We start from the raw sequence: 27,994 nt of genomic DNA, 5'->3' as shown, positions 1-27,994 counted from the left end.
TTGGCTAAGCTCATCTAATTTAGGGTCCATGGTTAAGCCAAAAGGACGATAGAGCCAACTCCAGATAACAGTTTTAAATAACTCATTACTTGACAGTGAAGTCTCCATGATGCTTTAATTCCATGTAGTCAAACAAATTTGTGCTAATTTTTCCATTCCTCCACTTTAAAAATCAAAATAAGGAAAAATTAACATGTTTTAAGACACAATCACATCTGTATCCCAGAAATCTTTCCTTTAGAAAGTTAAAGAACTAAGTAGGAATGATACTTTTTAATGCATTAGGACTGATTAGCTGTCAATAGCTGTTTTGGAAGAGCTGTTTAAGAAAGTGTTATTGTATTTTATGAAAATGTGACTTGAAGCTATCTGAAGTAGAATCGAAACTATTATAATCAAAATTACCTATGAAATATTAAGCTTAACTGTCATACCAGACCAAGAAGCAAAACATGCACCCATTTAAATACTGTTAGATTATGTTTTATGCTAAGGATTTTAACACTTGAATGCAAATCAGGTTTAGAAGGTTAACCTGAATACAGAAATTATTTTGTTAATATGTTAATAGAAAACTGCTTTTTCCAAAAGTGCCTCTGATCCTCAAGCTAATGCAATATTTATACTGTACTTCTTTGGCAATTAGTGGGCTAAACATCTTCTCCTCTTGCACTTTAATTTAGCTTTGTACCTCCAGCTTCATTAAACACCTTGTTTCACAGCTATACTAATAGCTTTTCTCAATATTCTATTAAGCAAGCAGAAAAATATGAGAACATTTTATTCATAACTAACATCATTTACATATTAATCCTATTAATATTTGATAAATGAAGTTCAGATCACAGCCAAAGCCCTATATTTATAGCAATCAGAATGTAGCAGCCACAAATTTTTTTCCCTCCTCCCCCCAGCACATTACTACAAGCAGCAGAAATCTATTTTTGGTCAGCTCTGCCCTTTCACTGAATGTAATGGTCTGGACCTAGAAACTCCAATACTTGGGTTTGAAGCAAAACCGAAAAAGTAAATGGCTTCAAATCACTGGCTAATGTATATATGATCCAAAATGGACCAACTGGTGTCTGCCTTGGATTATAAACTCTACTTTTGGCAAATTAAGGTAACTGTTGAAGAGCTACATACTTCTACCTATGTCACAAATAAATCTCCTGACAACAGAACTATAGTGCCCATGGTCAAAGGAACTCATGATGGTCGATGATTGCTGCTTAAGATACTGGATTTATATTGCTATTGATTATTTTGTAATCTTATTATTTTTCATCATCACTAACCTCATCTATAACCTCATTACATACAGGCTATGTAAGTCTTCTGAACAATTAACACAACAATAGAAACTCTCAGGATACTTCAATTTGTCGTCCATCGCTCTATTTCACTCTGTATTTCACTTTATATCACTACGTTGAACTGAGATGGCCTCAGCATGTAGCATCAGTGTAAACTGTCACCAAGAACTATTGTATTTACTTCTCCAGATGAAATTTTCTTTCAAATTCAGCTTCACAACTCATTAATAGCCTTAACCAGAAATTAATATAATGGAAAAGCTCATATCTACATAACTTTTCCTCAGCCATACAGTGCTAATTTCTACTTGTCTAGAAACACAGATAAACAAACCCAGAGGTAAGAAGCTAAATGGCTTAAGACAACTGTCCATAAACAGATGAGAGTTAGAGTTTCACCCTGATCTCTGAAAGACCCTATGATATATGGACTGAAATCAATCTTCCTTCATTTCCATCCACCTTCTTGCCCAAAACAATCAGTCGCTTCCTCTCATGTGATCAGGAAGCCCTTCTCTTCTTGAATATTTCAACACACCCTTGCTAAAAACTACAGGAATTAGCTTTGCACTAAGTCCAAAAGTTATGTTTACCTTTAATTACTTTTAAGGAGGTCATAATCCTTGCAGACTGTGTAATCCAGTCTAATTTAGGCACAACAGCGACACTGGTGTTCTAAGCACTAAATAAAACATCTCTCCAATAAGCACCTGTTTCCCACATGGTGAATGGAGACAGATCTGAAGCTCTGCACATGTTTACATACCTAATTTAGGTGGAGAGGACTCCCTAGGACTTGCTCCACCTCACTGAATATATGTAGAACTTGGGTACTTCCAATGCAAGTTCCCTTACAAGATTTTACACTGCTTTCTGTATTTTCAGATTCAGACACTCTTCTTGAAGTCATTACATTACTACATATCTGAAAGATCCAAACATTATTTAGATAAGAACATTTGAGATCACTAATGCTGCTTTTGATCTGCTGTTCTTTCACAACTAAATAGGTATTAATATATCTAACAGAAATGCAATGTTTGGAATGACAAGCCATGGTGTGGACTGTGAAAGGCAGGAGCAATTTTAATTGTTTTATTTATTAGATGATTTGTATTGTTTTCAGTCAGCACTAATTGACATTTAGAAAGCAAATGAAATAAAACCTTTGGACAATGGTATTGCTAGATACCATGACAATGTTCAGCTGATACTTTCTGTGTGTACAAACAATAACCTTTGAAAAACTATTCTAGAGTTGATAGCACTTCAAATTTTAAGTGTTAATTTTCTCTTTCCATTGTATGTTTAACACGACTATCCAAATTAATCTCCCGGGAGCTGTTTAAGACTTCAGTTCTTAATTCACAGCAACAGAAGTTGCTGACAAAGGATAATGGGGGAACTCCGAAGTAAACTTGGGAGAACCAAGATAATACAGGAGCACTCCTGGCTCACTCCTTTACTGGTTTTTCTTTTCTTTTTCTCTCTTAAAGCAATGCTTATTATTCTTCTCTCTGCCCCAGCAACACAACAAATCTTTGAAAGATCCTTAGGGAGATCATCTTCCTTCTAATCTTCCTTTCACAACCTTGCTGTGAAAAAAGCCTTGGTCACATGAAGCCAGTAATGTTGGAGAACACATCAATTTTCATTGATAAAGTGATAAGTGTAGTTGCTTCATTGCATCATTTGTTTTATGAGCCTTACTGTCTATGCCTCTTTACAAGTTTAAAGTGTTGTACATACCAGCCAAAACCTTCTCTCATTTCTCAAACCCAACTGCAGCAATCTCTCTTCACCTTCTGTCCTTTCATTGTTACCACCTCTGTCCCAACCCAAGTGCAGTTATCATTTAAATTTACACCAGAGAGAGAAGGAAGTCAGTCTCTCAGAGGACTTATTTCTTTGTGGGTAGTTAGTTTGTGATCAAAGGCTCCTAGAAGTCCCAGAAAAATTGGGTTGGATCAGCAGGAAGTATTCAGTGCCTCAAGTTCAACAGCCATAGCATCCCTGGTATAACAAAGAATCTCCATGAACTGAGCAGCAGGGCTCTTGGCTGACTCACCGCAATAACCCGATTTGGAAGCTGGGTAATTTATCAATATTAGAGGCCACATTTGCACAAGCTCCAATCTGTAAATTTAAGGCTTCATCATAGCATCGGTTTTGTTGACATTTTTAGTAAGCTACAATGATAATCAGTATACCAAGAATAACATTTCAGAAAATCCCCTCAGAGCCCAGGAAGATTAATGAAAACTACCAACCCTAAACAGAAAGATGCAGAAATATATTTCAAAATACTTCTTGAGGAATGCCAATCTTAAAAAAAAGAATGAAGCCTTGCATCAAAAGGCAATCAGTAGGCTGGAGCTTTTAGCTAATCTGAACATAAGGAGAAATGTACTAACTAAGAAATTGCAGCACGTTGGTCTCAGACATAGTCCAATTTCTCTTTATAATTCCAGAGCTAAAAAGCCCCTAGAGCTGAACACATATGCCTGAAAGATGATACACAGAATTGCCAGCAGGAATTTTTTCTACATGTTGCTAAATGTGTGCTACACAAAATTGTCATTAAGGGCTAGCTTATTACATCTTACAGGGCTACAAATCTCCTTGAATTAAATATACATGAGTCTTGCTTGGAATACTGAATCCTGTGGTATTTTATAAGAAACAATATAAACTAGCCTTTTCAACTACATATTCTAGTATACAAATTATAAAATAATGAGTTTTAATCATATTAAATTTGTCATTAGCCATTGACATTAAAATAGCAAACCACATATTCCACATCCTTATTTTCACAAGGAAACATTCATACAACATGGGAATTAAGTCCAACCAGTAGAACACAGCATGTGCTTCACAGTGCTTTTACTTTGCAAGTAGCAAGCTGATGGGCTCAGAGATTAAAAGCAAAGTGGGAAAAAATGTATATTGAAAAAAATCAGTATGTACTTTTTCTTTCAAGTCTCCTACAAGACTAATACAACTTAAAACTGCATTTTCAGGAGACTAATTTGGATAATGAGCAGGGAAAAATCCTTGTTTAAGAAGAAAAAACATCCCATGCCAAACAAGAAAATGAAAGGATCCTACCCACTCTTTGTGTGAAATTAATCCTTATAGTTCTCACTTAGGAACAAACAAGTCAATATCTCTGGGTAAGAATAGCTTAAGTTGAATAGGGTAGTTATTTGCTGAGCACTCTAAGTAAAGGGGAAAGAAATACAGGTTGTATTTTAAAAACATTACTCAAAAAATTCCAGTTCCTGTGAAATTAGTTGCTATCCTTCTTGGGAAGGACATTCTCACAATTAAAAGAAGTGGTTCTGATGTAAGTTGTTAATAATGCTTTGTAATCACAACAGATTTTTTTTACCCCTTCTACAGAGCATGACCACACAAACACAGAAACACTGAACATGAAAACTCTGGTTTGAATACTGGGATTGAGCAACTGCCATGAAGAACATGTTCCAACTTCTCTGCTGCTAGCAGGAAGCTTTCATTCTGTTACTGGCAGAAGGGTGAGAGTCAGACATTTTTCTCCTTTCCCTATTCTTAAATGTTTCTTCTTTAATGATACCAAATGTTTAAATGTTAATGTAGGTATGATTTCGAGCAGGCAAGCAGCTGAGGGCCAAAGAATATGGGGAGGGGGTAGGTGACAATTACCACTTGCCAAAACAAATGTCATCAGGTTTAGACGCTATTTAACAGTTTAATATTTTTAACAAGGGGGAACAGAAGGACTACTTAAGCACAGCTTTTCCATAAACAAATATAGAATGTATTTCAAAAACAGAATTATATTTCTTAAGAAATAGAACTGCAACTCATAGTGCTAATTCACTGGCATCCATCAAGTGGATGGAAATATTCGATGTGCAGTCACTGGGAAATTCTGGGAGAAGAAAGCAGACAAACCTGAGCCAGTTCAGGAGAAGCTTCTTTCAAATCCGATTTCCCTCCCATGCTTCCTTTTTCCTAATGTTATAAAAAGACAACAGTCCTTTCCTTAACCTCTAGATCATAAAACACAAATGAGAATGCCATAGGGAAAAAATAACATCACTGGTTCACGCAGTGATGTAGTTGTGATGATGTTTGGAAGATAGTTCAAAAATCTCTTACCACGTGCAAGATACAGCAAGTTTATAATTTCGATGTAAATGTTACTAAAATGCAGAGATAATAATGAGCATGCTAGTAGGAATTCTGAGCTAAAAAATTAGATCTCTCTGAATCTCAATCCTACTTGCGGAGCAACTTCAATAGAATCCTTCAAAAACTTTCTTAAAGCAGAGTGAGAGGTACAGAGATGACAGCAAAGTGAACAAGTCCGCCAGTCATCAATGCAGCAGGTACTCCAAAAAGAATGAGAGAGCCATGTGGAACTACATCTCTCTTGACACCAAGAACAGTAAGTACCATGTTCATTTTATGAGCTGTCTTGTAAAAACCTTTTCTGTTGTATAGTACATCCTCAACAGAAGGAGAACATGGTTTTTATAAACCAAAATAATTCAAAAAGCTATTTGTTGAAATTAAATTCTAAAGCTGGGACAAAGAATATGAATCTTAGCATTAGCAGATGGGGAGTCAGTGGTACCGGTTTTGGCAGAAAGATCTAGAAATTCAGTTCAAGTGGAAACCAAAGACATCGTGGCTAAAATAAAGCTATAACAATGATTGCAGTGGAAGTTGAGGGAGAATATTAGGTGAAGCACCATTCCTCATTTACCAAAATACTAAAAATAGGTGGACCAAAGTTTTAGCTGCGTTACACAGACAACACTTAAGTTATTAGGCTTTTGAACATATTTTTCCCACAGTTGCACATGTGTATTTGTGGTTTTGAAATGTGTGAAACTGGGAGAAGCTCTGAAAAAAAGGGTTTCAAAAGGGGTAGCAGCTCAGGTCCTGACAACTGTTTATAACTGTTGCAAACAGATGTATTACAAAATAATATGCTCCTAGAACATATTACAAAGGATCAAAAGCTTTAGACTCCCCTTCACAACTGGGGGTAAAAGAGAAAGACCATTAAAAAACAAAACCACCTAGGACACTAAAACCTAATTAGAGCAGAAGAGTGGTGTACAAAGGGAACAACAGTCAGCTGTTCATTAGGAACAGAAGGAAAGCAATTTTGTCTTTGGGATGGCATAAGAATACTTAATGGTGTTTAACTCCCTGCATCCTTCCTCTGCAGCACCCTTTGTGCAGGAGAGAATAGGTCACACGATGGTGTTCAACAGCCAGTATTGTTCCTTAACTCCTTCTATTCCAGCACCTGGGGATCACACACACCTGCACTTAAGAGCAATCTTGCAGAAGAGAACTGTGAGCACATGTGACTGTAGTGAGAAAGAAAGCAGTGAAAAGCCTCCTGCAGGTGACCATGACATTGCCCTAACAGTTACTAAAGAAACTCCCCTTCATGAATAGCTGTCAAGATTTTCATGTCTCAAACCCCCTTCTTTCATCTTAAGAAAAAAAGAGGTTTTGTAATTTACCCCTAAGCCAATAACTGATTCTTAAACAGTGAGCTACATCATGACTTGAATTAAAAATTTACTGTTATTCAAAATTCCAAAATTCCCCCCCCCGTACTAGGCAGTTCTCACAGTATTAAGCCATTAGCTATACAGCTAAACATATTTTTTTTCTAAAACCAGCAAAACTTTATTTCTTTAATAGCTATAGGCTTTTTTAAGCAACCAAAATGCAGAGCAGTACACTCTGTTAAAATCAAGCTGGAATATCTACTCTAGTAAAATAATATTATCAAAAAACCCTTGCTCTCTGCACGATCAAAATTTTAATAACTTTTTTCCCCTCCATTTTTTTCCTGGCCAGTCACCATTAATATTCCTAAGAAATTAATTCATATATCTTTGCAGTGAGACACTGCGGAGTTTCAGAAGTAATGGAATAACACCCACCAAATTTTATAGAGGACAGAACCCTACTTCTTTTGAAGGCCTAGCAAAATATGCAAGCAAATGTCATGGAAACAGAAGCTCTCTCCATAGTAACACCATTTGTGGCACTGTAGCTAACCACTCTAACATGCTCCAAGACAAGGTATTAGCTTAAACCAGTTTTCATTTAGTATTTGTTCTATAACATTCCATATATGTAGCAGGTGTAAAGATTTATTAAAAACAGTAATAGGTCACAAGAATGTAGTACCAAAGCCAAAGTCAAACATAAGTATAAGGGCAAACTACTTAACTGTGATAAAGCAAGTCAGAGTAATGCTGTCTTTTGGGAAAAAAGCCAAGAAACTGATGGAACCATAAAGAATCAGCTGGTTTCTACTACACTCTGACTCCATGCAACAATTGTCAGATGTGCAATAGCATCTTATATGAAACACATAGAAGGATCTACAGAATAAGACACATAAAAAATCAAAGTAAAATAAATTTTTAAAAAATATAAAAATACATAATTACACCTAAGCAACCCTTGTTACCTGCTTTTATACAAAAATTTAAATTTTTTATCAACCAACCCAGCAACCAAAACTCTCAAAACTAGCTGAACAAAGACTCTACTAGCATCGTAGCAGCATCGTAGCTGCTCTCCATAGACCAGGTTAGTGCAATACCTATCAGAGCCATGGGAATGATTTTCAATGAAAAAATGTTTTATTTGACAAATTAGGTCCTGTTTGCGAACTATCTGTATGTAGTTCATGACTCTGCAAAAAAAAAAAAAAATCCTGATTTATTTTGTGGCAACGCTTGTTGGCCCATTTTCTGATCTGATGACCAATGCAAAGTTTCACTTCCCTGACTGTTACTAGACACAAGGCACATGGTACTACATGTCCCTTCCATCCAGAAACTGAAAACGATCAGTAGGGCAAGTGGGTACAAAAATACATTACCTCTGACATTTTTACAAGTAAAATACCAGGTCTTGCAAGCATAGAAAATACATCTTATCCTGCTGAAATATTTTAAAATGTCAACAAATAATCACAAAAATAATTTATCTCTTTGTTCTTGTTCATATGCAAATTATGAAAAGTTACACTCATGTTCTTTACTGGTTCAAATATTTTAATGAAATATAAAGTTTAAACCAAATCCAGTAGCAATGAAAAGCATTATGACTGTATTACTGTATTACTTAAGCTGTCTAAAAATAAATTTTAAAAAAACTTTAGCAGTCTTTGTACATGGAAGTAGTCCCATGCTCTATATGTATTTTAGAGAGTAGAGCTGATTCTACTCAAAAAGCAAACATATTCTTCCAAAAGCATGTTAATGCTCCAAAAAAAAAAAAAGCTCTGAAGGTTTCAGAAAGACAATATATCCAATATGGTTCACTACATTACATGTTTGTCTTACAGAAAAATCTGTATTACTTAAAACCGGTACCTTTAAAAAATATTCCATAAATAACAAAGCAATAATGCTTTTGTCTACTGGCCTTTGAGCCAGCTCTGTAAGGGGAATAGGGGGAAGGAACCCCAAAAGCCAAATATGAATTTGCTTTGCTTGACGTTAGTTGATGCTAAGACTGCTGCAAAGGAATATGCTGCCTAAAAACTAGCAAATACTGACCTCTGCCATTGTCTTCTCCAACTAAATTTACATTTTTCCTCACCATGCCAAACAGATTTAAGTAGGAAACTGGCATTTTACACTTTATACGTGAAGACAAGAGGAACAACCTTGAAACTCTTATTTTGTTAACCACATAGCAAACTTCTTTTTTCACCTGTTTTGAGCTCTGAGCACTACGAGCACTGGATCCTGTGATCAACTTACATTTATTAAAACAGTTGTTTCCAAAACTATTTAGAATTATCTTTTATTCTTCTGGTTCCTTTTTCTCGTTAGCAGCAGAACAAGGCATATTTTCCCTTAACAATGGCAACATCAATTCACTGTCTGACAAGTCCCAAAGACACATATTTCAATTACTCCCATAAGTTAAAAGTTCCCTCTAGAGAATCTCATGTTGCTTAAAACACATTTGGTTTCAGTGGTTGGATGAATATACAGATTCAAGACCTTCCTGAGATTTCTAGTGATCACTGTTTGGAAACAAGCAATCTACTGTTTGTCAGTTCAAACTTGTCAAAACTCTCAGCCTGTAACAAGTGTACTGTTTTTTAATAAACAATCCAAAACATACAGATCATCTGCATTTTGGAAATCTGAGGTATTTCCAGCTATGACTTCTAATAATTTTCCTCTTTCAGAACAAACCAGCAGACATGTCACAGTTGTACATTCCTCTATTTCAGTGGAAAGCTTCTAGAGTGTAACATGGAGAAAACCTGAATTTCATTTCAGAAACACAACTAGCAGCATTAAAAGAAAATAAGCTTTTGCTTTAGGAATATCTGCACTAATTACATAGGAAACTTTCATCAGGTTTCTGATCTCTGACTTCTATAATCAAGGCATGAAGTCCAGCACTGCCCTTCTACCTCTGTACTTAGTAGGCCTGTATGATACAATCACATCTAAATTATTCACCATGCACCTCAGTAGAAGACAATGAAATTTTCTTAGAAGAAATTTATAGCTTTCATATCAAGCTCAAGACTTTCATTTTTAATCATGTTAATGGACTTGATTCACTATTTTTGTAATATCAAAGTCTAGGAGAGCTGATGAAAGGAACAGAGAGTACAATTACAACTGAAACTAAAGTTACTGTCAGTCAAAGGAGACTGAATTACCACACAGTGTTCTGTTGTACCTCTTCAGTACAGAATACTATTCCACAGGCACCTCTAAGCTTTGCAGAGTACTGTTCTGTACAGTACCATGGACATGATTATTTTAAATGTGCAGTCACCAATACACACAGTTACCTTCAAAGATTTATCTAAAAATACATGCTAGCACCTAAGAAAAATATTTTTATAATTAAAAAATTCAGTTACCCTTTGGTGATAGTTATGCATTTTTAAAATTGCTGTTTATAAGAACAGTGACCCAGTAAACACTTCAAATTACAAGTAACAGGGTAATGTAGAATAAATCGCTCTGCTTTTAAAGAAAGTGTCTTTAAATGTTTTCACCATCCAGATACCACAACACAAGTGCTGATACTCCTCTGAAAGTCATCCTTTTTTCTTACATCTCAGGTATATACATCATTTTCCTGAAATGCTGGGCTACTGCTTGCACTAAACAGCAGGATGGAGATCTAGCTAAATATTCTGTTTATCCTGATAGCACTGTTTTTGTTTTGCTGCTGTGCTCCTGCCTAATAAAGAATATGAACATTTTATGACGGATTTTCATGAAAACTTGAAAGGTTTGTTGGCTGTCTTTTTCTGCCATGTACAGAAAACAGAACTGGGAGAAAACAATTACAACAACCTAGTTCTTCCAGATGCTTTGCTAAATCTTTCAGTTTGATAGAAAGAGGGATCATAAATTAAGCATTCTGTTTATGGATATCTATTCTGGGATCTAAAGAAAAGAGAGTGTTGACAAAATACTTTCTACTATATTGTCCAGTTCCCAAATCATTCCTGATCTACCAGCTTCTCAGTCCTGGAGAGACTGCTGTGAATTTCAGGATGAGTCAGAACACTGCCATGAAGACAAGTGACCACTTCATTAGCCTATTGAAGAGCTGAATCAGATGATTCAGTAAAGAGTTCTCACAGATTCAAACCAAAAACTCTCTCAGATTTCCCTATCCAGCTATAAAAGAATTTTTTTTTTTAAAAACTGATCCACAACACATATAAACTAATGTAATTTTTGTAATACAGACCTACTCTTTTTAAAGCAGGTGTGTTTTGCAGAAGCTGAACAATTGTGTTGGTATTCTCACCTGAAATCCCATTTACAGTATATATTCCTAACATTTACCTATTTATTTTAGTTAGAAAGTACATGCAACCTGACACATTTAGAAGCATGATAGCAAGTGCACTCCACAAGCTCCCTGACATCCAGCTTTGAGACAAAGAAACTATGCAAAAATAATTTTTGAAAGCCTTTATGAATGATGATTCTACATCTTTATTTTCCCAACATTTAAACAGTAGCAGGTAGAGAAAGTGGTTTTTTTTCTTTTCCTAAACAACACATGCACAAACACCACCATATTAATGTCAGCCGACAATCCCAAGGATGACCAGTACACATAATGTAGGAAAGATCTTTCCTACTGCCACTGGCAGGCAGAATGATTAAACTGCAGAACAGAAGTTCAAGAAGCTATTTAGATAGCACCCATAAATGCAGTTCACTGCCTGAGAAATCAGAGAATGTCAGGCAGTATAGGTCATTAGCAAGCAAATGAGACAACATACCAATTAAAACCAACACTCTCCTTAGGTAATCAGACTCAAGGCACTGACATCTATCTAGGCTGACACAATAAGGAAGTCAGGTTAAACAATTCTGGCAAATAGCAAATACCTTTGCATTTCAATCTGAATGTAGTAGAGGACCAACAGCATAAAGTAAAACAAGAAAAAATTTTGCTATATCCCAACCTTTCTATATTAAGAGCTAAAAATGACTCATAAATGGAAAGTGGGGGGGAGGGTGGCCATTTTTTTTTTCAACTCTGGATGCTAGGAGTTTGCACCTAAAAGAAATGTAGGAATTTTCTGGAGTGTGAATTACCTCAGATTCTTGGAAAGTAAGTGGAAATCATAAAAAACTGCTATGTTCAAAAATCATGGTACTTGTATCTAAGAGTCTAACAATTTAATTAAATGAGCTGTAATTAATTTAATTGGATCTTACTGGTGTTTAGGTTAGCATTTTTTAATTTTCTAGTTTTCTGATTTCAAAAAAAAAGGTAGAAAACAAATCACCCCAAGCAAGCAAAGATAAATTTGAATTGGTATAAAAATTTTACTTGTATAGTCACAGAAAGCCCCTCAAAGGAATACTGTGTATTGCTAATATATTTGGGTATGTTCATAAAGCATATGAAAAAATGGTATATTTGAGATAGGAATAGCTATTTAAAAGATGAATTGCAAGGAACATCGCCATGGAAATTGAATGTAACAACTATTCATAGGCAGAAAAGAGCTGCAAAGCTCAGTGGCATTTCAGGAGGTTGACAGCAAGTTCTCTGATAAAGGAAAACCTACAACTGCACAAAAAGTGCACACTGATATGAAAACAGCATCCCCTGACTAGTAACAGATTCAGTCAGGAACATTCCTCTTACAGAAGAAATCACATTTAGCAAAGAGATACTCTAAAGATACATTAAAGGTTTTAGTAATGTGGATCAACACAAAGACTGATGAAAATGATTCTCTCCAGATTCTCCTTCCTTCTGCTGCAAACTAGAGAAAAAAATCAGGTGGTCTTAGCATCTGTTTTAACAACCTGAGGAGCTGATGTCTTCTCCCAGTGATGGGATGTGTGGGAACAGCTTAAAGCTGTGCCAGGGGGTTTTAAACTGGACATCAGGATGCATTTCTGTACTTGAGAGGATGGTGAAACACTGGAACACGCTTCCTAGAGAGGCAGTCAATGCCTCAGAGCTGTCAGTGTTTAAGACCCATTTGGTCAATGTGCTTAAGAATATGCTCAAATTTTTGGTCAGCCCTGAAGTGGTCAGGCAGCTGGACTAGATGATCAGCTGGACTAGATGATCAGCACTGTAGGTCCCTTCCAACTGAAGTAGTCTATTCCGTTCTATTCTATTCCATTGCCTCCAAATATTACATGAATCACTACAAAATTAGAAAGCTAAATCCAGAAACACATATTTGTTAGAAGCAAAAAAAATCTATGCTATTATATGGTTCTTCCTAAGCCTTTATATATCAGCTTTGGTATTGAGATTATATCTGAGTCTGTCTGAAGCCATTACTTGCTATTGCACTAGAAATACGTAACAATAATTGTTGCTTCATCACTGATAAACAGGATGTCTGAGTTGCAGAAATAAGCCAGCAAGTGACTAGGCCTATGATTAAAAATTTCCACACCATTTGATAAAATATATACTGTGGAAGAAAAGGCTTTCCAATTGTATAGGATTATTTAGGACCAACTGGCACAGCTTAATGAAACAAATCATGGAGATATTTTATTTGGTGGTATCTTTTGGAGATATTTCGTTCAGTTTTAACTTCAGCAATTTTGGATGAACTTTTACAATGACAGAAAATAACACAGCCTATTATACAATGGGAATAGCACAAATAATTAACAGGCAACCAAGCATTTCAGATCACCACTACGTCTGCCAAGGGAAGGGAAGAAAGATATAGTAATAACTCATGCAATGTTATTCAGTTATAAAAACCTGTTCATTATTCTTTCATTTTAAAGGCTAAGCTTTTCATTAGTATTCAGTATGGAGAGTTGGGTGTTAAATAATTCAGCTGTTCTCTAATATAACATTTATCTTAGAAGAACAGAGCTCTGCAGCTGCCCTTCGTCCTTCTCTCTAAAAATCCCAATTCCACATAACTGGACTTTATTCTTCATCCAATATAAGAGCATGGAGGAGTACCAAATAGAAATCGTCTGGAGCCAATGCAAAAATGTAACAGAGCTCCGAAGGCAAACACAAAACAGAAGATTATAAATTGTGATACAAGCTTTCCACATATGCTCAAAAGCTGTCCTTCAGCCTTCCTAACTGATGGCCATTGAGTCTTCATTTAGTTGGCTAAAGTAAGAAAGTAATTCCTACATCCTTTCCCAAAGCAAAGGAAAAGCAATAGTTTTAGTCAGCAAGAAAGCTGGTTATTAGGAGATTACTAGCATAAAAATTAGACAGTCTGAGATATCTAGAAAAGGTACAATTTACACGGTAGACATGAAAAGTAATTTCACTGATGAGTGGGCACAGGCCAAAGAGCCAATTCTGTCATCAGAAGAGGCCATTTCTGAGATTTTAATAAAAAACATACAGGCTGGCAACCTGCAAGTGTTCTAAAACAAATGTAAGAAGTTTGCTGTTTTGAAGCGACCTCTCTAAAAAAGGACTGAAAGCTTCCAATCTTTACACAAGCATTCAGAATCTGTAAATAAGGCATGTGGCTTTTACCTTTAAACTAACTCACTCATTGTCTAGGGCATGATCCCAGGATGAGGTACCTGTCCATGAAGTTTCCTCCTGCTCTGTTTTACTCCTACTTAGCACTTACCTTCAGGCCCTGCTCTGCCAACCTGTTACAGGTAGAGGAATCAGAAACGGAATAGAGCTGATTTAGGCATACGGGAGTTTTAGTGATAGGATCTTAACTGGATAGAAAAAGATGCAGGGAAAATAAGTGTTAGGGAGAGCTAACACAGAGGGGAAGTCAAAAGGAGTGGGTAAACAAGGCTGCTGGATAAAGAGAACACATTAAGAGAAAAAGAGTAAAGGAAAACAGTACAAAGAGAAGAGGAGAAACAATAGTAAGACATTTGTCTCTTGCAATGGAGTTGTTAAGAGTATGGTATGTTAATGCAGGAATTGCATAAGAACCACACATCACATCAAACTACCAACAAAGCATTCTTATATCATAAATGAGGCAAAAACATCCATCACTTCCACTAAACATGCTCTTCTCATGATCTGTGAAAGCTTTCAGACTGAGAAGGAAGGAAATGGGATGAAGATGGGATGCCTCAGCCATTGCCTTTCAACTATCAATGTGTAATGAAAGCCTTTGTATAGTCCAAGCAATAACCAATATAAGTAACTCAAGTAACTGATGAATTGGGAAAAATAATGCTCAGTTAGTATGATCTTGCAAAATAAACTCACCTGCACAGGCAGAAAACAATCTCCTTACTCCTTAATATTGTTTCTACCATCATCAGTCACAGTGCAAAATAATTTCTGCTTCAGTACAAGAACCTCGCTATTCATAGTAAGAGTTTAGATAGGAATACTAACAGAAGAAAACAAACCCTCTTACATCTAACTGAAACCCTAGATTCAGTAGTAAAACTTTTTCACAAATCCCTTTTCATTAAAGCATATAAATTTCTCAAAACTGGACTACTACAGAGGCACTTGATGCCAAATCTCTTCAAACCAAAGAGAAAAATGAGAAAATCCAGAGCTCTTAGAAGCTAAAAGCATATTCACAGATCATTTTGGATATTTTGAGTTTCATTGCAAATCAGAATTAAACCAAACTTCAAAACAACAAAATACTCTTTCTCCTTTCATATTGACTTCCCAGTACCAGTGTTACCTGTAGCTAGTGGGGAACATATCCATATACTCAGGTCTGAATGCCTTTGTCTAAGACCAGACAACAAGAACACCTCTGAGTAAACCAGGGCAGAGGGGAAGGGAAACTCAGACAAGACTTTCAAACAGTATGAACTAATAACCTCAACATTCTCTGTATTAAATAGTTAACTTCTGCATTCTGCTTCACCTATCAAAAATATGGTAAGTGTGAGTAATTTTCCTCAAAGAATTTTCTGACTGTAATTGTTGATATTCTGTTTATCTTCCTTTGCTGCCACTTAATCCTTCTTTGTGATTTTGCTTCAATTCCTGTCTACATTTGTGTACTCCTCAAAACACACACTGGATTTCAAGAGCTCCCAAAAGATGTTCTTGAATTTCCCTGATCTTCTGAAACTCAGCATCATTTCTGTCTATCCTTTCTTTATGCAAGATTAATTATGTCAATAATTATGGTTCCTAATTTTCTTCTGGATATGCCATGGTCCCTTCACTTGAGGCAAACAGGTTTTATAAAGGTCTCTAACTCTCACAATAACCAAAGTTTGGGGCTCTACACTCCAATCAACAACAGGGGGTTGTAGTTTTCTCTCTGAAACGACATAATACATCATGCATTGAACTACAACACAAAAATTATTTCAGTTAGTATTCTCAAGGGGTCATTTATGCACTGTTATACTGTTGCTCTTGTATTGTTGCCTATTAATTTATTCCCTCTGTAACACATAAAATAAAAAAAGCCATCTCTATCAACTTCATCCTTTTCAGTTAATCAGCTTTAATACTTCTTTCCCAAGTAAAAGGTCTACAATAATATCTTTCACTCTAAATATATTATTTATACTTTCTCAGCTAATTACACTGAGAAAACTGCTGCTTCATCCAGGAAAATAATTTTAATAACAGATGCAACAAACTTACATTCTGTAAACTCAGAAACAATACTAAAATTTGAACATTAAATTAAACAAATACATTAAGGATTAATAACCTTTATAAGCATTTATAAAAGAAAATTGTTTTAGTTGGGTTATAAATTTTTTAGTGTGCTAAATCAGAAAACACAAGTTCTAGAAACACAAAACATATCAGATATTGATTTCCTGTAACAGTGACTAAGAGACACATTCCTCAGTAAGTTCATTTCAACTAGAAAAGGTAATTTCAAATTTAGCTGTAGTAACTCTGCTTAGCTTAACCTCTAATTTTCAGGGAAGTGTTTCTGAGAAACCTTTCTGATTGATTTAGATTCTAACAATATTCTAAGATATCATCAGGACTTCTTATGAAAGCATGAACTTTCTTTCCCCTAGCAGTTTTGCTTTAAATTGGAAATAGCTATGCATTAAAAAAAAAACAAAAACGTATGTGGCCTAATTGCCTAGTTAGCTGATGTAGAACTTGAAACAGAGAAATTTATCTTATTTCCAGAAGGGAGTGTCATCATCCCTTGCTAAGACCTACAGTACCTGAAGCAGACCAGGAAAAGTACATTTCAACTGAAGAAGTATACACATGTACTTTCCACAAGTAACTGGAAGGGTTGAAATACCTGTGAAATTTGAAATAATTGAAAGCAATTCCTTGCTCGATTCCATCAACACATTGGAGGGAAGGGATGCCATCCAGAAGGACCCTGACAGGCTTGAGAGGTAGGCCTGTGCAAACATCCAAGTTCAACAAGGCCAAGTACAAGGTCCTGTGCAGCAGCGCAAGTGGCTGCAGCCCCCCTGAGGATACAACCAACACTCAGCTGTGGTGGTCAGGCACCGAAGTTTAACGCCTCACTCTTGGTTAGGGTGAGAGCCCATAATCCCCCAGTTCCACAGTTCACATATTTTTGTATGATTGGTCCATGTTTTCCCCTCCTTATTTTATGTATATATCTATGTATATTCATTTCCCTCAAGTTACTATGTATAAGTTCTAGAAAGTTCTGTTACACTCAACACCCCCCATTGGCTCCTTCCTTTAGTCCCTCCTATGTGTTAATGTCATTGGTTCCCTTGCTCTCAACCCCACCTCCTATCCCATATCCTATTGGCTGTATCCCTTATCCCCACCTTTCCCATCCCCACTATAAAATCCCTGGACACCCTCAGATCCTTGGCTCTTCGTCCCTACCCTTTCAGCTGAATAAATCTCTGCACGGAACCTATACAAGGAGTCCCTTCCCTCTGCTTCTTCACCCCCACCTGCATGCCCTCACACCCTGCTCAGAGACAGCTCCCTTGGGTGAGGAGCTCGTTCCCTTCTGCCTTTTATGTGAAGCCGCCGTAAACCAGTCGGGTCTCAGCTAGACCTCTGGGCTTCTCTTTGAGCTAGCGCACAACGTGGTAGTCCTGCACCTGGGTCAGGGCAATCCCAAGCACAAACAGAGACTGAGAGTGGATTGAGACTTTCTCCCAGGGGAGAAAGATTTGGAGGTGTTTGTGAGTGAAAAGCTCAGCATAAGCTGGCAGTGTGCACTTGCAGCCCAGAAAGCCAATCATACCCTGGACTGCATCACAAGAAGCGTGGGCAGCAGGGCAAGGGAGGTGATTCTGCCCCTCTACTCTGCTCTCATGAGACCCCACATGGAGTGCTGTGCCCAGCTCTGTGACCCCCAACATAAGAAAGGCATGGACCTATTAGAACAAGCCCAGAGAAGGGCCACTGAGATGATCTCAGGGCTAGAGCACCTCTCCTATAAAGACAAGCTGATGGAGTTGGGGATGTTTAACCTGGAGAAGGCTCTGAGGACCTTATAGCAGCCTTCCAGTATCTAAGGGGGCCTACAAAACAGATGGAGAGGGACTTTTGACAAGGGCATGTATTGACAGGACAAGGGAGAATGGCTTCAGATCGAAAGAGAGTAGGTTTAGATTATATGTTAGGAAAAAATTCTTTATTATGAGGGTGGTCAGGTACTGAAACAGGTGGTCGAGAGAAGTTGTGGATGCTCATCCCTGTAAGTGTTCAAGGCCAGGCTGAATGGGGTTCTGAGTAACATGGTCTAGCAGAAGGTGTCTCTACCTGCTTCTGGCAGGGGGCTGGAATTAGATGACCTCTACAGTCCCTTCCAACTCAAACCATCCTATTTTTTACAAGCTAAGAAAAAAGTCAAGATGGATGATGCTACAGTGACTATTTATGCTAATATACAATACACATTCCAGTGTATCCACTGTATCTGATTCAACAGGAGGAGTAATAGAATGGATGAAGCTATGCTATTGCCTTCCTTTAAAGCCACCTTTCCTGCAGGGGAACCACTTGCATTATTTTTTCTGGTAGTCTGCAGTACTTCTGGTACTTCTCCCCAGGCCACTCATATACCTTTACACTGGCAGACATGGCTCAAGAACTTATCATGCTTCAATTGCACTAAAGCAACATGAGTCACAAATTTTAATGAAATTTTAATGTGTGAACATCCTTGAGAAAGCAAAATAATATGAGAGCTCAAATCAATAGTTGAAAGATTCATGTAACTCATGCAGTCACAGAAAATTCTTGGTTATTTAGCAGCACATATCCATAGTACATTCTCTAAAAAAATGAGATGATTCCTGAAAACTACCACCATCAATTAGTAAGAAATCACACATACTAGAAATGAGATAGCAACTAGTCAGAAACAACACTGCAAAGTAATCCTGACCAAAACAAAGATGGATGAGTGGGGAGAAAGAGTGAGAATTTCATCTGGGACTAAAGGGAGAAAAATCCATTATTTATACTACTTACTCCTGTAGGCTGAAATATCAGTCCATCCACTTCATGGCTAACTTCTCTGGCAAAGTTTCCTTCCAGGAGCTGTAGAACAAAAGAGAAAGAAATCCTTTTTCCATAGAGAAATGCACATCAAAGTGAATAGTAGTGGATTATATGCTACTACTGCAATCGTTTGCCAGTGAACAGCTTATTTGTGCTTTAACGTTAGAGCTTGGGAGATGTCAACATCAACAAAGTAGCAGTTTCTGCAAAGAATACTCAAGGCTAGAAAATGCCTTTGTCCAAAAAGAAATACTTAGAAACCAAGATGATTCTATACACTAGAAAATGAAGAAACAGCAATTCTAATACAGGACACTACAGTCATTTGTGGGCAAATTTAAAAAATCCATTTGCCATTTTAACACGCAAGTAGCACTTACTTTAGATTGAATTTATATCCTGAAAAACACTTCAGGGCATCATTTGAAATTCATGTTTGACAGACTTTCTAACTAGGGCATAAACCAGTAACACAGTTACTTGACTGTAAAACAACTCTTTGAATTAATTTGTATCTTGAATATTCTATTTTATGCTTTCAAAGACTGTGAATTCCATATGGAGGTAAATATATCCATCAAGATGCATTTACCAGAGAAAAAAACATCTAATTAAACAAACCACTGAAACCAGATAGTCAACAGTTATGAGAATTGATGATATACTTCCATATTAAATTATGACTTGCCCAAGGAAAAGCAAATAACCAAGGAGAATTATAACTGACAAGTAATAGCAAAAATTAGGAGAATTACAAAACTATCTCTTTATTAATTTCAATTTGTGTTTTACTGTTGAGATGAAGAATCTGTCCTGAAGTTGTAGGTACTTTTAGCAATATTTGAAAAACTTTGACATAAAAGTAACCACATGGTGATAAAACATAGAAAATACAGAACCAGTAAATCACAGCCAGTTCTAAAAGCATCGTTTTGGCCTGGTCTGCTAATTTTGTACCATTTCCTTTCTAGAGCTCAACTTAATGACCTGCTGACCAAATTACAACTAAATTATTCAAATTAAGTCAATAAAGTATGAAAGAGCTGAGAATTAACATTTGTATCCTACTAAGGCTGTACAGCTAAAAGCAATGCACTTTTCTGTTTCATGGATCAAAAGCCTGATGGCCAAATAGTTGGAACAATAATAATTCAACATATTTCACTTAAGCCTGTAACTGTTTGCACAGAACTGATCATTTTGCTACAAAAAGCTAGCTTCTTCTCTTACCCAGTCATTAGCCTAGATTTGTGCCTATAGCTCCAACAACAAAGAAAGCTTTCACTGTTCACCTTTTAGATACAATTTAACTGCAAAAAACACACTATTGAGAGTACTCTCAAGTGGAAAAATACTTCAGGAATATTTAATTCTGAGTAAGGAATTATCCAATGAAACACAATTTTTCACAAGAGAAAGCTCATAATTGAAACTTGAAGCTACAGCCTGCTGTTATAACCTGTTGCTATCTTGAAATTTACAGCTGAGGCTCACAGTATAATGCATCTGCTACCATATGTCTACACAAAGTAACAATAAAAAATCCCAAATTCTTTCATAAATCTATTGTTAGTCTTTGCTTTTACTAAAGCAATGAGTGCATTGGAAAAATATTTAAACAAATGTCAAAAACTTTTTTAAATTGTGGGTTTTTAAAATTTCTACATAAGCTAAGTCTTCTGTGGATCACTTGGAAGTTACTTTGCCAGTCATCTGTTACTGGCCAGTCATCTGTAATAAGAGTATGCTTCAAACTTACAAAAATGCACAAGACTGATTTCATTAAATTCCAAAAATTCATTAAATACCAAAAAAACTCTCCCTGAATACTAATAATACTAAGGAATAACAATATTTTTAAAATAAAATTAAAAAAAAACCAAAAACAAACAACGCCCCACAAAAAACAGAAACTTCAAATTAGTTGAGACCATACTTTTTATAAATTTCTGCCTAACTTATCAAAAGGCATTAACCAAAGTGACAAAGAAAAATCAATCACCTCTGTTTCTGCTTCTGTTTTTGAAGTTCTTAGGGGAACTACAATTTGAGGACACAGTTACTTCGGTGTTGGAGCCTACATAACTGAATTACGTATTCCTTCCCAAAATAACACTTAAGATTATAGAAACAATCTTTAAATTTGGAATATGTGGAAAAGCATAAAATAATTATTGTGCACTGTTTGGCATACAACTCTCTCCACTCTGATGAACATGCAGTTTTAGAAAAGCAACTCTCTCCACTCTGATGAACATGCAGTTTTAGAAAACTACATTAAAGTACTGTTGCAACTTGATGAATGGAGAGGAAAATATAAATTAAAAATTTCTCATTTCAGAAATACCTTCTGATACTTTTCATTCACTACTTAGCCAGAATTACAAAATGTAAAGGAATTCGTCTCATCAAGCTGCCACCCAGTTTCAGAGTAAAACATGTTCTCAGTTTGGAGGTCCACAGTGTTCTCACTAAGACAGCTTCTCCCAAGTGACGGGTTAGATATCAAAGACAAAAGGATTTTAAACCCAGAGCAATCCTCAACAGATAACTACACTTCTTTGTACTCCAGTTATTCTGCTTTCATTCTCATTAGGTCAATTACATGTATGTGAATGATAACACTCTCTCTAGAAAGGAATTTTGACTAGAAAGGATTAGCAATTGAGGGGAGGGAATTCGGGAAGGAATGTACATTTTCTCTGACCTTATTCCTCATACACTCAAGAAAATAAAAATTTTCTTGAGAATTAAACTGTGTAAAGGTTGTCTGTGAACAGCAGAATACACAGACATTGAGTATTGCAGAAGGTTTGGAATGACAAGGAAATGAGCAGAAAAGGAATGTTTGACAATACAAGCAAGTATTTTTGACACTAAGAAAGTTACATTTTTCAGTGTATGAACTTCAAATGCAAATATCATGGTTCATCTTTTAAAAAAGGTTGTTCAATGTTCCACATGTTCGAATTTTTAATTAACTTGAACAGAACGGTCTTTTTTAATCGGCGCCATGATAAATGGCACACCTGCTTGACTGGGATGACTGCCATGGATAAGATAAAGTGCAATGCATCTCAATGACATTTTATAAAAGATGGGTAAATGATGCATGTGAACCAGCTCTTCTGGCATCCAACTCCTTGGAGCCTTGTGGCATCTATTTCCACCTGAGATCCCGTGTGTTCGCTTCTTTCAGCTTCCTTCTTCCCTGTGAACATTGCAATAAGCCATATACTCATATTACAGTTTATTATTTAAAACTTTCCCTTTCATACTTTTTAACTAAATTTAAAATTATTGCAACATCTAATAATGTTCCTCTAAGCAAAAGAATGGTATAATTGCATGGATTGAGTGGAGCTGTATGATGAGTAACAGCATTTCTCCTTGCTCCTTAACCACTGAGATGAAGAGCAGCAGTATGTCACCAAAAGAGCCCTAATAACTTGCTGAAGCTGATTTTGCTAGAACACTGAACTAGTCAGCAGTTCTTCTGTGGAAAACTGAAAATTCATGCTTTAGAGATCTCTCTGTACTTATACCAACAAAGAAATCACTTTGCTCCTTCAGCAGGAAGAGGAGAAAACTGAGGTGCATACAGATACCATACAACACTAGTAGGTTTTCATTAGTGTTTTGGTATTTCTGAGGCAAGACACAAGATTCTATGAGTTTGCAGATATTACACTATTTATAAAATAAAGAAGTCCAGCAGGTACTACTGTGCCTTTTCCTTCCCCTCACCAAAAAAGAAATAAAAATCTCACGGAAACACAACACAATGTGAGTTATGAGGATTCCAAAACATAATGATGACTCTACAAAGTCATACTGACTTTCTACAAAATAATTTTACTAAGGTCCTTGCACACACATAACCATTATTGATCTCCTGTGTCACCATATGCAAATACTGCTAACCATTTTGTCTGTTATTTCTGATTCAAAACTGACACTGCTTGTTAGCCTCCTGAAATACTTAGGGATACAGAAAAAAATCCCTTTGAGTGTTATAATACAAGACAAATGTCCCTTTTCCTTGCTTTCTCAATTTCAGAACTGCTATATGCTTCACTTCAAGTCAAGATAGAACAACTCTGCCTTGCACTCCCTATGGAGTTTTCCAGAGCCACCTTCAAATTACTGATCATCTGGATCTGTTCACTCTACAGAGAGCTGTGACAGGGAACATACTTCATTCAAAAGTATTAGTTACAAATAAACTTTTAATTGAATTGCCAGTTAGCCAGAATATAAAACACCTTCAGACATGGGCCTACTGTCATTCCTAACTTCACAGAGTCAGCATCTTTACCAGCTTAGGTTTCAGTCCAATTTAAAGACAATCCCTTTCTCCAAGGATGACAGCCCTCACCATCAGCCTCAAAGAAATTCTCATATCCTGACAACTGTCAAGTTTTATACACATGAGCTCATACATCTCTGTAGATAACCTACTACATAAATCTTCATAAATCCTGTTTTTGAATGACATCAGAAATCCCACAGAATGATTATGTTAAGATCAGTTAAAATAATGCAAAAATAGTTTTCATCCCAACTACCACATTTCCCAAAAATAAATCAAACTGTATCAGGCAATGATGGAGCCATCATCTAAACTACTAACATTCTAAACTCCAGCTTTCAAACATTACATTTTGAAAAGGAGGCCTCCTGTAAAAGAATTAAGCATGCATTTGGTGGGGCATAAACTCAGACAATACATGGGCTGCTGTGCAATGCTTGAAAATATTATCAAAGGCAGCTTAATGTCAAGTGAGGGAAGCTGGTCCTCTAAGCTATGGCTGTGGTCTCTGCTCCCTCCTCCTCACCAGAATCTTTCCAGTTTCCCCTGTCCTGCAGCATCACATCTTCTTTGGTTTGTTCTGTGTCTAAAAGCAAGAGAAGGTATCAAGAACGGAACAGCTGCTTTCAGTCTCAAAGCAAAAAAGCATCAAATAGCATGTGAGTAACTGTGCCATAGAGGGGAAATTTTTCATATATTATTTAAAAATAAAACCCAGAATCTCAAACTTTCCACAAACGGAAGTTGGCTAGTTCACATTTTAACAGAAATAGAGCCCAAAACAAAGTGTTAAGAGAAGTTTTGATTTTGGTTCACTGACTGAATTACTGCAAATATGTGGTAAAACTTTCAAAACAATCTTTAGTGACTTTGGGGAATTCGTGGTTTTGGGAACTAAAGGGAGCACACACCTTCTGAAATATAGATTAAAAAAAGGAAAAAACCAAAAACAAACACATGAAACTCAATTCATGCAGACTTTTATCTTTTTCACATTCAGGATACCAATGATCTCATCTAATATTGGATTGCAAGTAAAACAGCTGATCTAAACAAACGTAGTGTAAATTAACAATCTGGGAGCAGATGGGAGAGGATCAAAAACACACCTCTGGCAGTTCTACTGCTTCCAACTCTCCCTGCTCCAAACCAGACATAGCCTGGATCACCATTTCAGACTAACTTTCAGACAGCTGTGAGGATGAAACCGTCTCCTCACGTGCATATTTAAGTTCCTCTTCAAGTGATATGCTCAACTGCCAAGTAATTTATTTGGAAAACTGTGCAATCTCAAATTACAGCATGCTGTGATGGAGAACCACAATCTTCATTAAGCTGTCCAATGAAGTACTGCCTGTGCAATTAAAAAATTAATTCCTATTTCTCAGCAATATTTTTCTTCCTTCAACTTTTCTTCCTTGTTCCTCTTTCTTGTTCCTCTTTTTAGACTCTGACCAAGACATCTCCTAGAGGTTTTTTTAAGACACAAGGTTCACATATCAAACATTTCACAAAGAAGCAGATGCAACTCTTCAAATATTTCAATGTCTCCTCAAAAGATATCCCACAGATACCATTTTTTAAATCAACTGAAACCATCCCATTTAGACTAGACAGAATATTCCAGAAGGGCCACAGCAGCAAGAAAAAATGCACTGCCTGTTCTCTTCCACAGGAGTCTCCTTTCAAGGAAATCTCTGGATACATGAGTACTTGCCAAAGTATTTGACCAGCCAATGCCTCATTACAACTGGCTGCTTGCCTCAAAGTGGCTCCTTCCAAGTACCTCTGAAGGTCCTAAAATCACGGCCAATGGTGTCAGGGGTGTGACTTAACACATGGTCATAAAGTAAAGATTTCTGCTTCAGTGTTAGCATTTATTTCCCTCACAAAACCAAAAGTGATCTCTCATTTATAGGATTTCATGTTTTGATACAAATGACCTATAAAACTGTTGAAAAGCAGATTTTTGATAATTTAACATGACCTGGTTTCCTCTGCATGAGTCTCATTTCGTAATCAAAATATGATATACTACCTTACGTCAAATAAATGAGTAAGAGCAGTATCAGCTGAAGTGTATCTGCATAAGGGTAAAGTCCAAGTCTATAATGCATTCTCCTCCATTACTCATTGTCTTTAGCTATATTTATCTTACCAGCAACAAAAGGCAAGAAAGAAAATGCACCATAATAACTGAGAGTACAGTCAGAAAACCACAGCTTATATTAAATATTCTTAAGTTAATATGCTATGAAAAATCACATAGTTACAAAATATTTCCTGACCCATGCCAATAATCTACAATATGCATAAAGGAAAAGTAGGATCAAAAACTGCAGAAAATACATTAAAAACTGAGCTCTCTAAGAAGTAATTGCTTAAACAAGTTTCCTATGCTAATTAGGAACCAACACATATTGAAGATAACTGCTACATTTTTAGTAAACCAGTGAAATTATCTACTTTGCCCTAACTGCATAAGGAACACAAAGTATAAACTTCTCACTTGCTCATTACTTAAAAAGAAATTTCATGGTTTTTGGCTGTAAAATCAGGGCTGTAAAACTGTATGAAAATCCTTTAAAAAAATTCATGCTCAAAGCTCAAATCCTAGCTTTCATACAGCCATCCACTCAAGATGCTAATTCTAGACAAAAACAGAGAAAAGCTGCAAACATTATTTTGTCTGTATGAATAGGTACATCTTGAAAGCACTTGATGTCAACCAGTAACTCAGTAACTAAGCAAAAAGAGTAAAACTAAACTCCAAAGGTTCACCTGTTTAACAAAATCACCACTATTTTGAACTGTATAATCTCTGGCAACAGCTGAATCATATGGTGATGAAAAATATACCAAATGACTGTGTAAAGACACCTGGGAAAATTTTCAGTTGATAAAATTTTAAAAATATACTTTTTATAAAATATTATTTTATGGAAAGCCTTTCAATTTGTTAATTTACTAGATGCTCTGAAATCAATCATACGGAAAGACTAAAAATAAGCTTTTTACCAAGTAAATCATACAGAACATTTTGGCTCAAAAGATATGAAAAAACACCTAATTATGGCAATAGATTTGTTCCCTATAAGAATGAAGCAGATAATGGCAGTATTGTGACACCGATGTTCACTAATATGATCAAGAGACTAATTATTATCCATGAATCATTTGTAGCACTCAAAACTTGATTAATGTCAGGTCAAGTTTAGCATGTGATAGGTTTTATTAGTAATGCTCAGCTATCCCACAGCCTGTCAATGTACACGAGTGCCATCTGTTAGGTGTAGGAATAGCCAACAGCCACAACAAAAACACATTGGCTACAACTGGTCACTGAAGTACGTTTTAAGAATTCCATAAGGAGTATCCTAATAATTTTAAAAACACTAGACCAGAATCCACCACAAAAGACCTGCTAAAGATAGGAAACTTGTAGCCCAAAAAAGTGAGCATGCAAGGCATATTTTTCTCATTTTGAAGTTCAGTCAAAGGTGTGTTTAATAATAATGAATACTTCACAGACTGACCAGTTTCCAGCAACAAATACTCTTTTGCAAGAGGAATATGCATAGCTTCCTCTCTGCACTCCTCCATGGATCTTTAGCAGGCATTCCTGTATTGAATACAGACTATACTGCTTTACCCATCGCTCATGCTATTCAAATACATATGGTCCTATTGGCTCATCTAGCAAAACACTGTTAGAGGATGCTAAATATGAAATTCATGTTCCACAAAAAAACATTCACTGACAGCCTTCCATTTATTCTAATTACAGATAATGGCAAGAAGAAATCTTTTTGTGGTAGGCTCACTTTCTAGTATTTCCCAGCATTTTGCAGGTGGTCAGCTTTACCAGGGGTCACATCTCCCATGTACAGCCCATTATAGCAAGACAGGACTGGGCACTTCCACTGAACCTCCACAAGCTCTGCACTAGTAACAGTGTGAGCGGCAATGCTGAAATAACATGAAGTGGCAACAGACAGGTGCACGCACAGAGAGGAAGGAAGGTGACCTAACTCGACCTAATTCTGGGTTTGCTCGGCCCATACTCTCCTCTGGTCTACAGCTAGTTAGAAACTGAGCAGGAGCATTGACAGAAACATTTATTTACCTCATAGTTACAACAGCCCTCTCAGATGTATTATAAACATGTTCTCATTTGATGGCCCTCTTGCATACCAAGTGGATGAAGATGAAAGGATGCAGATCTCAGCTGCCACTGGTATCTGCAGTCTGTACTTAAGCTCCGAGTATTCTGTTTGTGAAAAGTGTGATGTGCAGGCTCCCAGACTTCTTGATGTCTTGATGTAAAAGTCAAATATGCTGAACACTTGACGCTGGTAGGCAGGCCATAGACCAAAAACAATATAATTCCAAGAACTACAACTACTGTAGAGCG

General features: G+C 36.4%; 1 protein-coding gene across 2 annotated transcripts in view; it reads right to left on the bottom strand.

The window, feature by feature from the left end:
• RNGTT (RNA guanylyltransferase and 5'-phosphatase) overlaps window positions 1-27,994 on the bottom strand; it is a 183,067-nt gene that overhangs the window by 82,371 nt on the left and 72,702 nt on the right. For both annotated transcript variants that reach the window (XM_069011173.1, XM_069011172.1), the window contains exon 12: window positions 19,239-19,307. In XM_069011173.1, coding sequence (XP_068867274.1) covers window positions 19,239-19,307 — 69 coding nt within the window. The remainder of the gene's footprint in view (window positions 1-19,238; window positions 19,308-27,994) is intronic.

This window comes from Aphelocoma coerulescens, chromosome 3 (genome assembly GCF_041296385.1).
Source record: "Aphelocoma coerulescens isolate FSJ_1873_10779 chromosome 3, UR_Acoe_1.0, whole genome shotgun sequence".
NCBI classification, from domain to species: domain Eukaryota; kingdom Metazoa; phylum Chordata; class Aves; order Passeriformes; family Corvidae; genus Aphelocoma; species Aphelocoma coerulescens.
The sequence above is the reverse complement of the archived record's forward strand: the minus strand, read 5'-3'. Positions and strand labels throughout refer to the sequence as shown.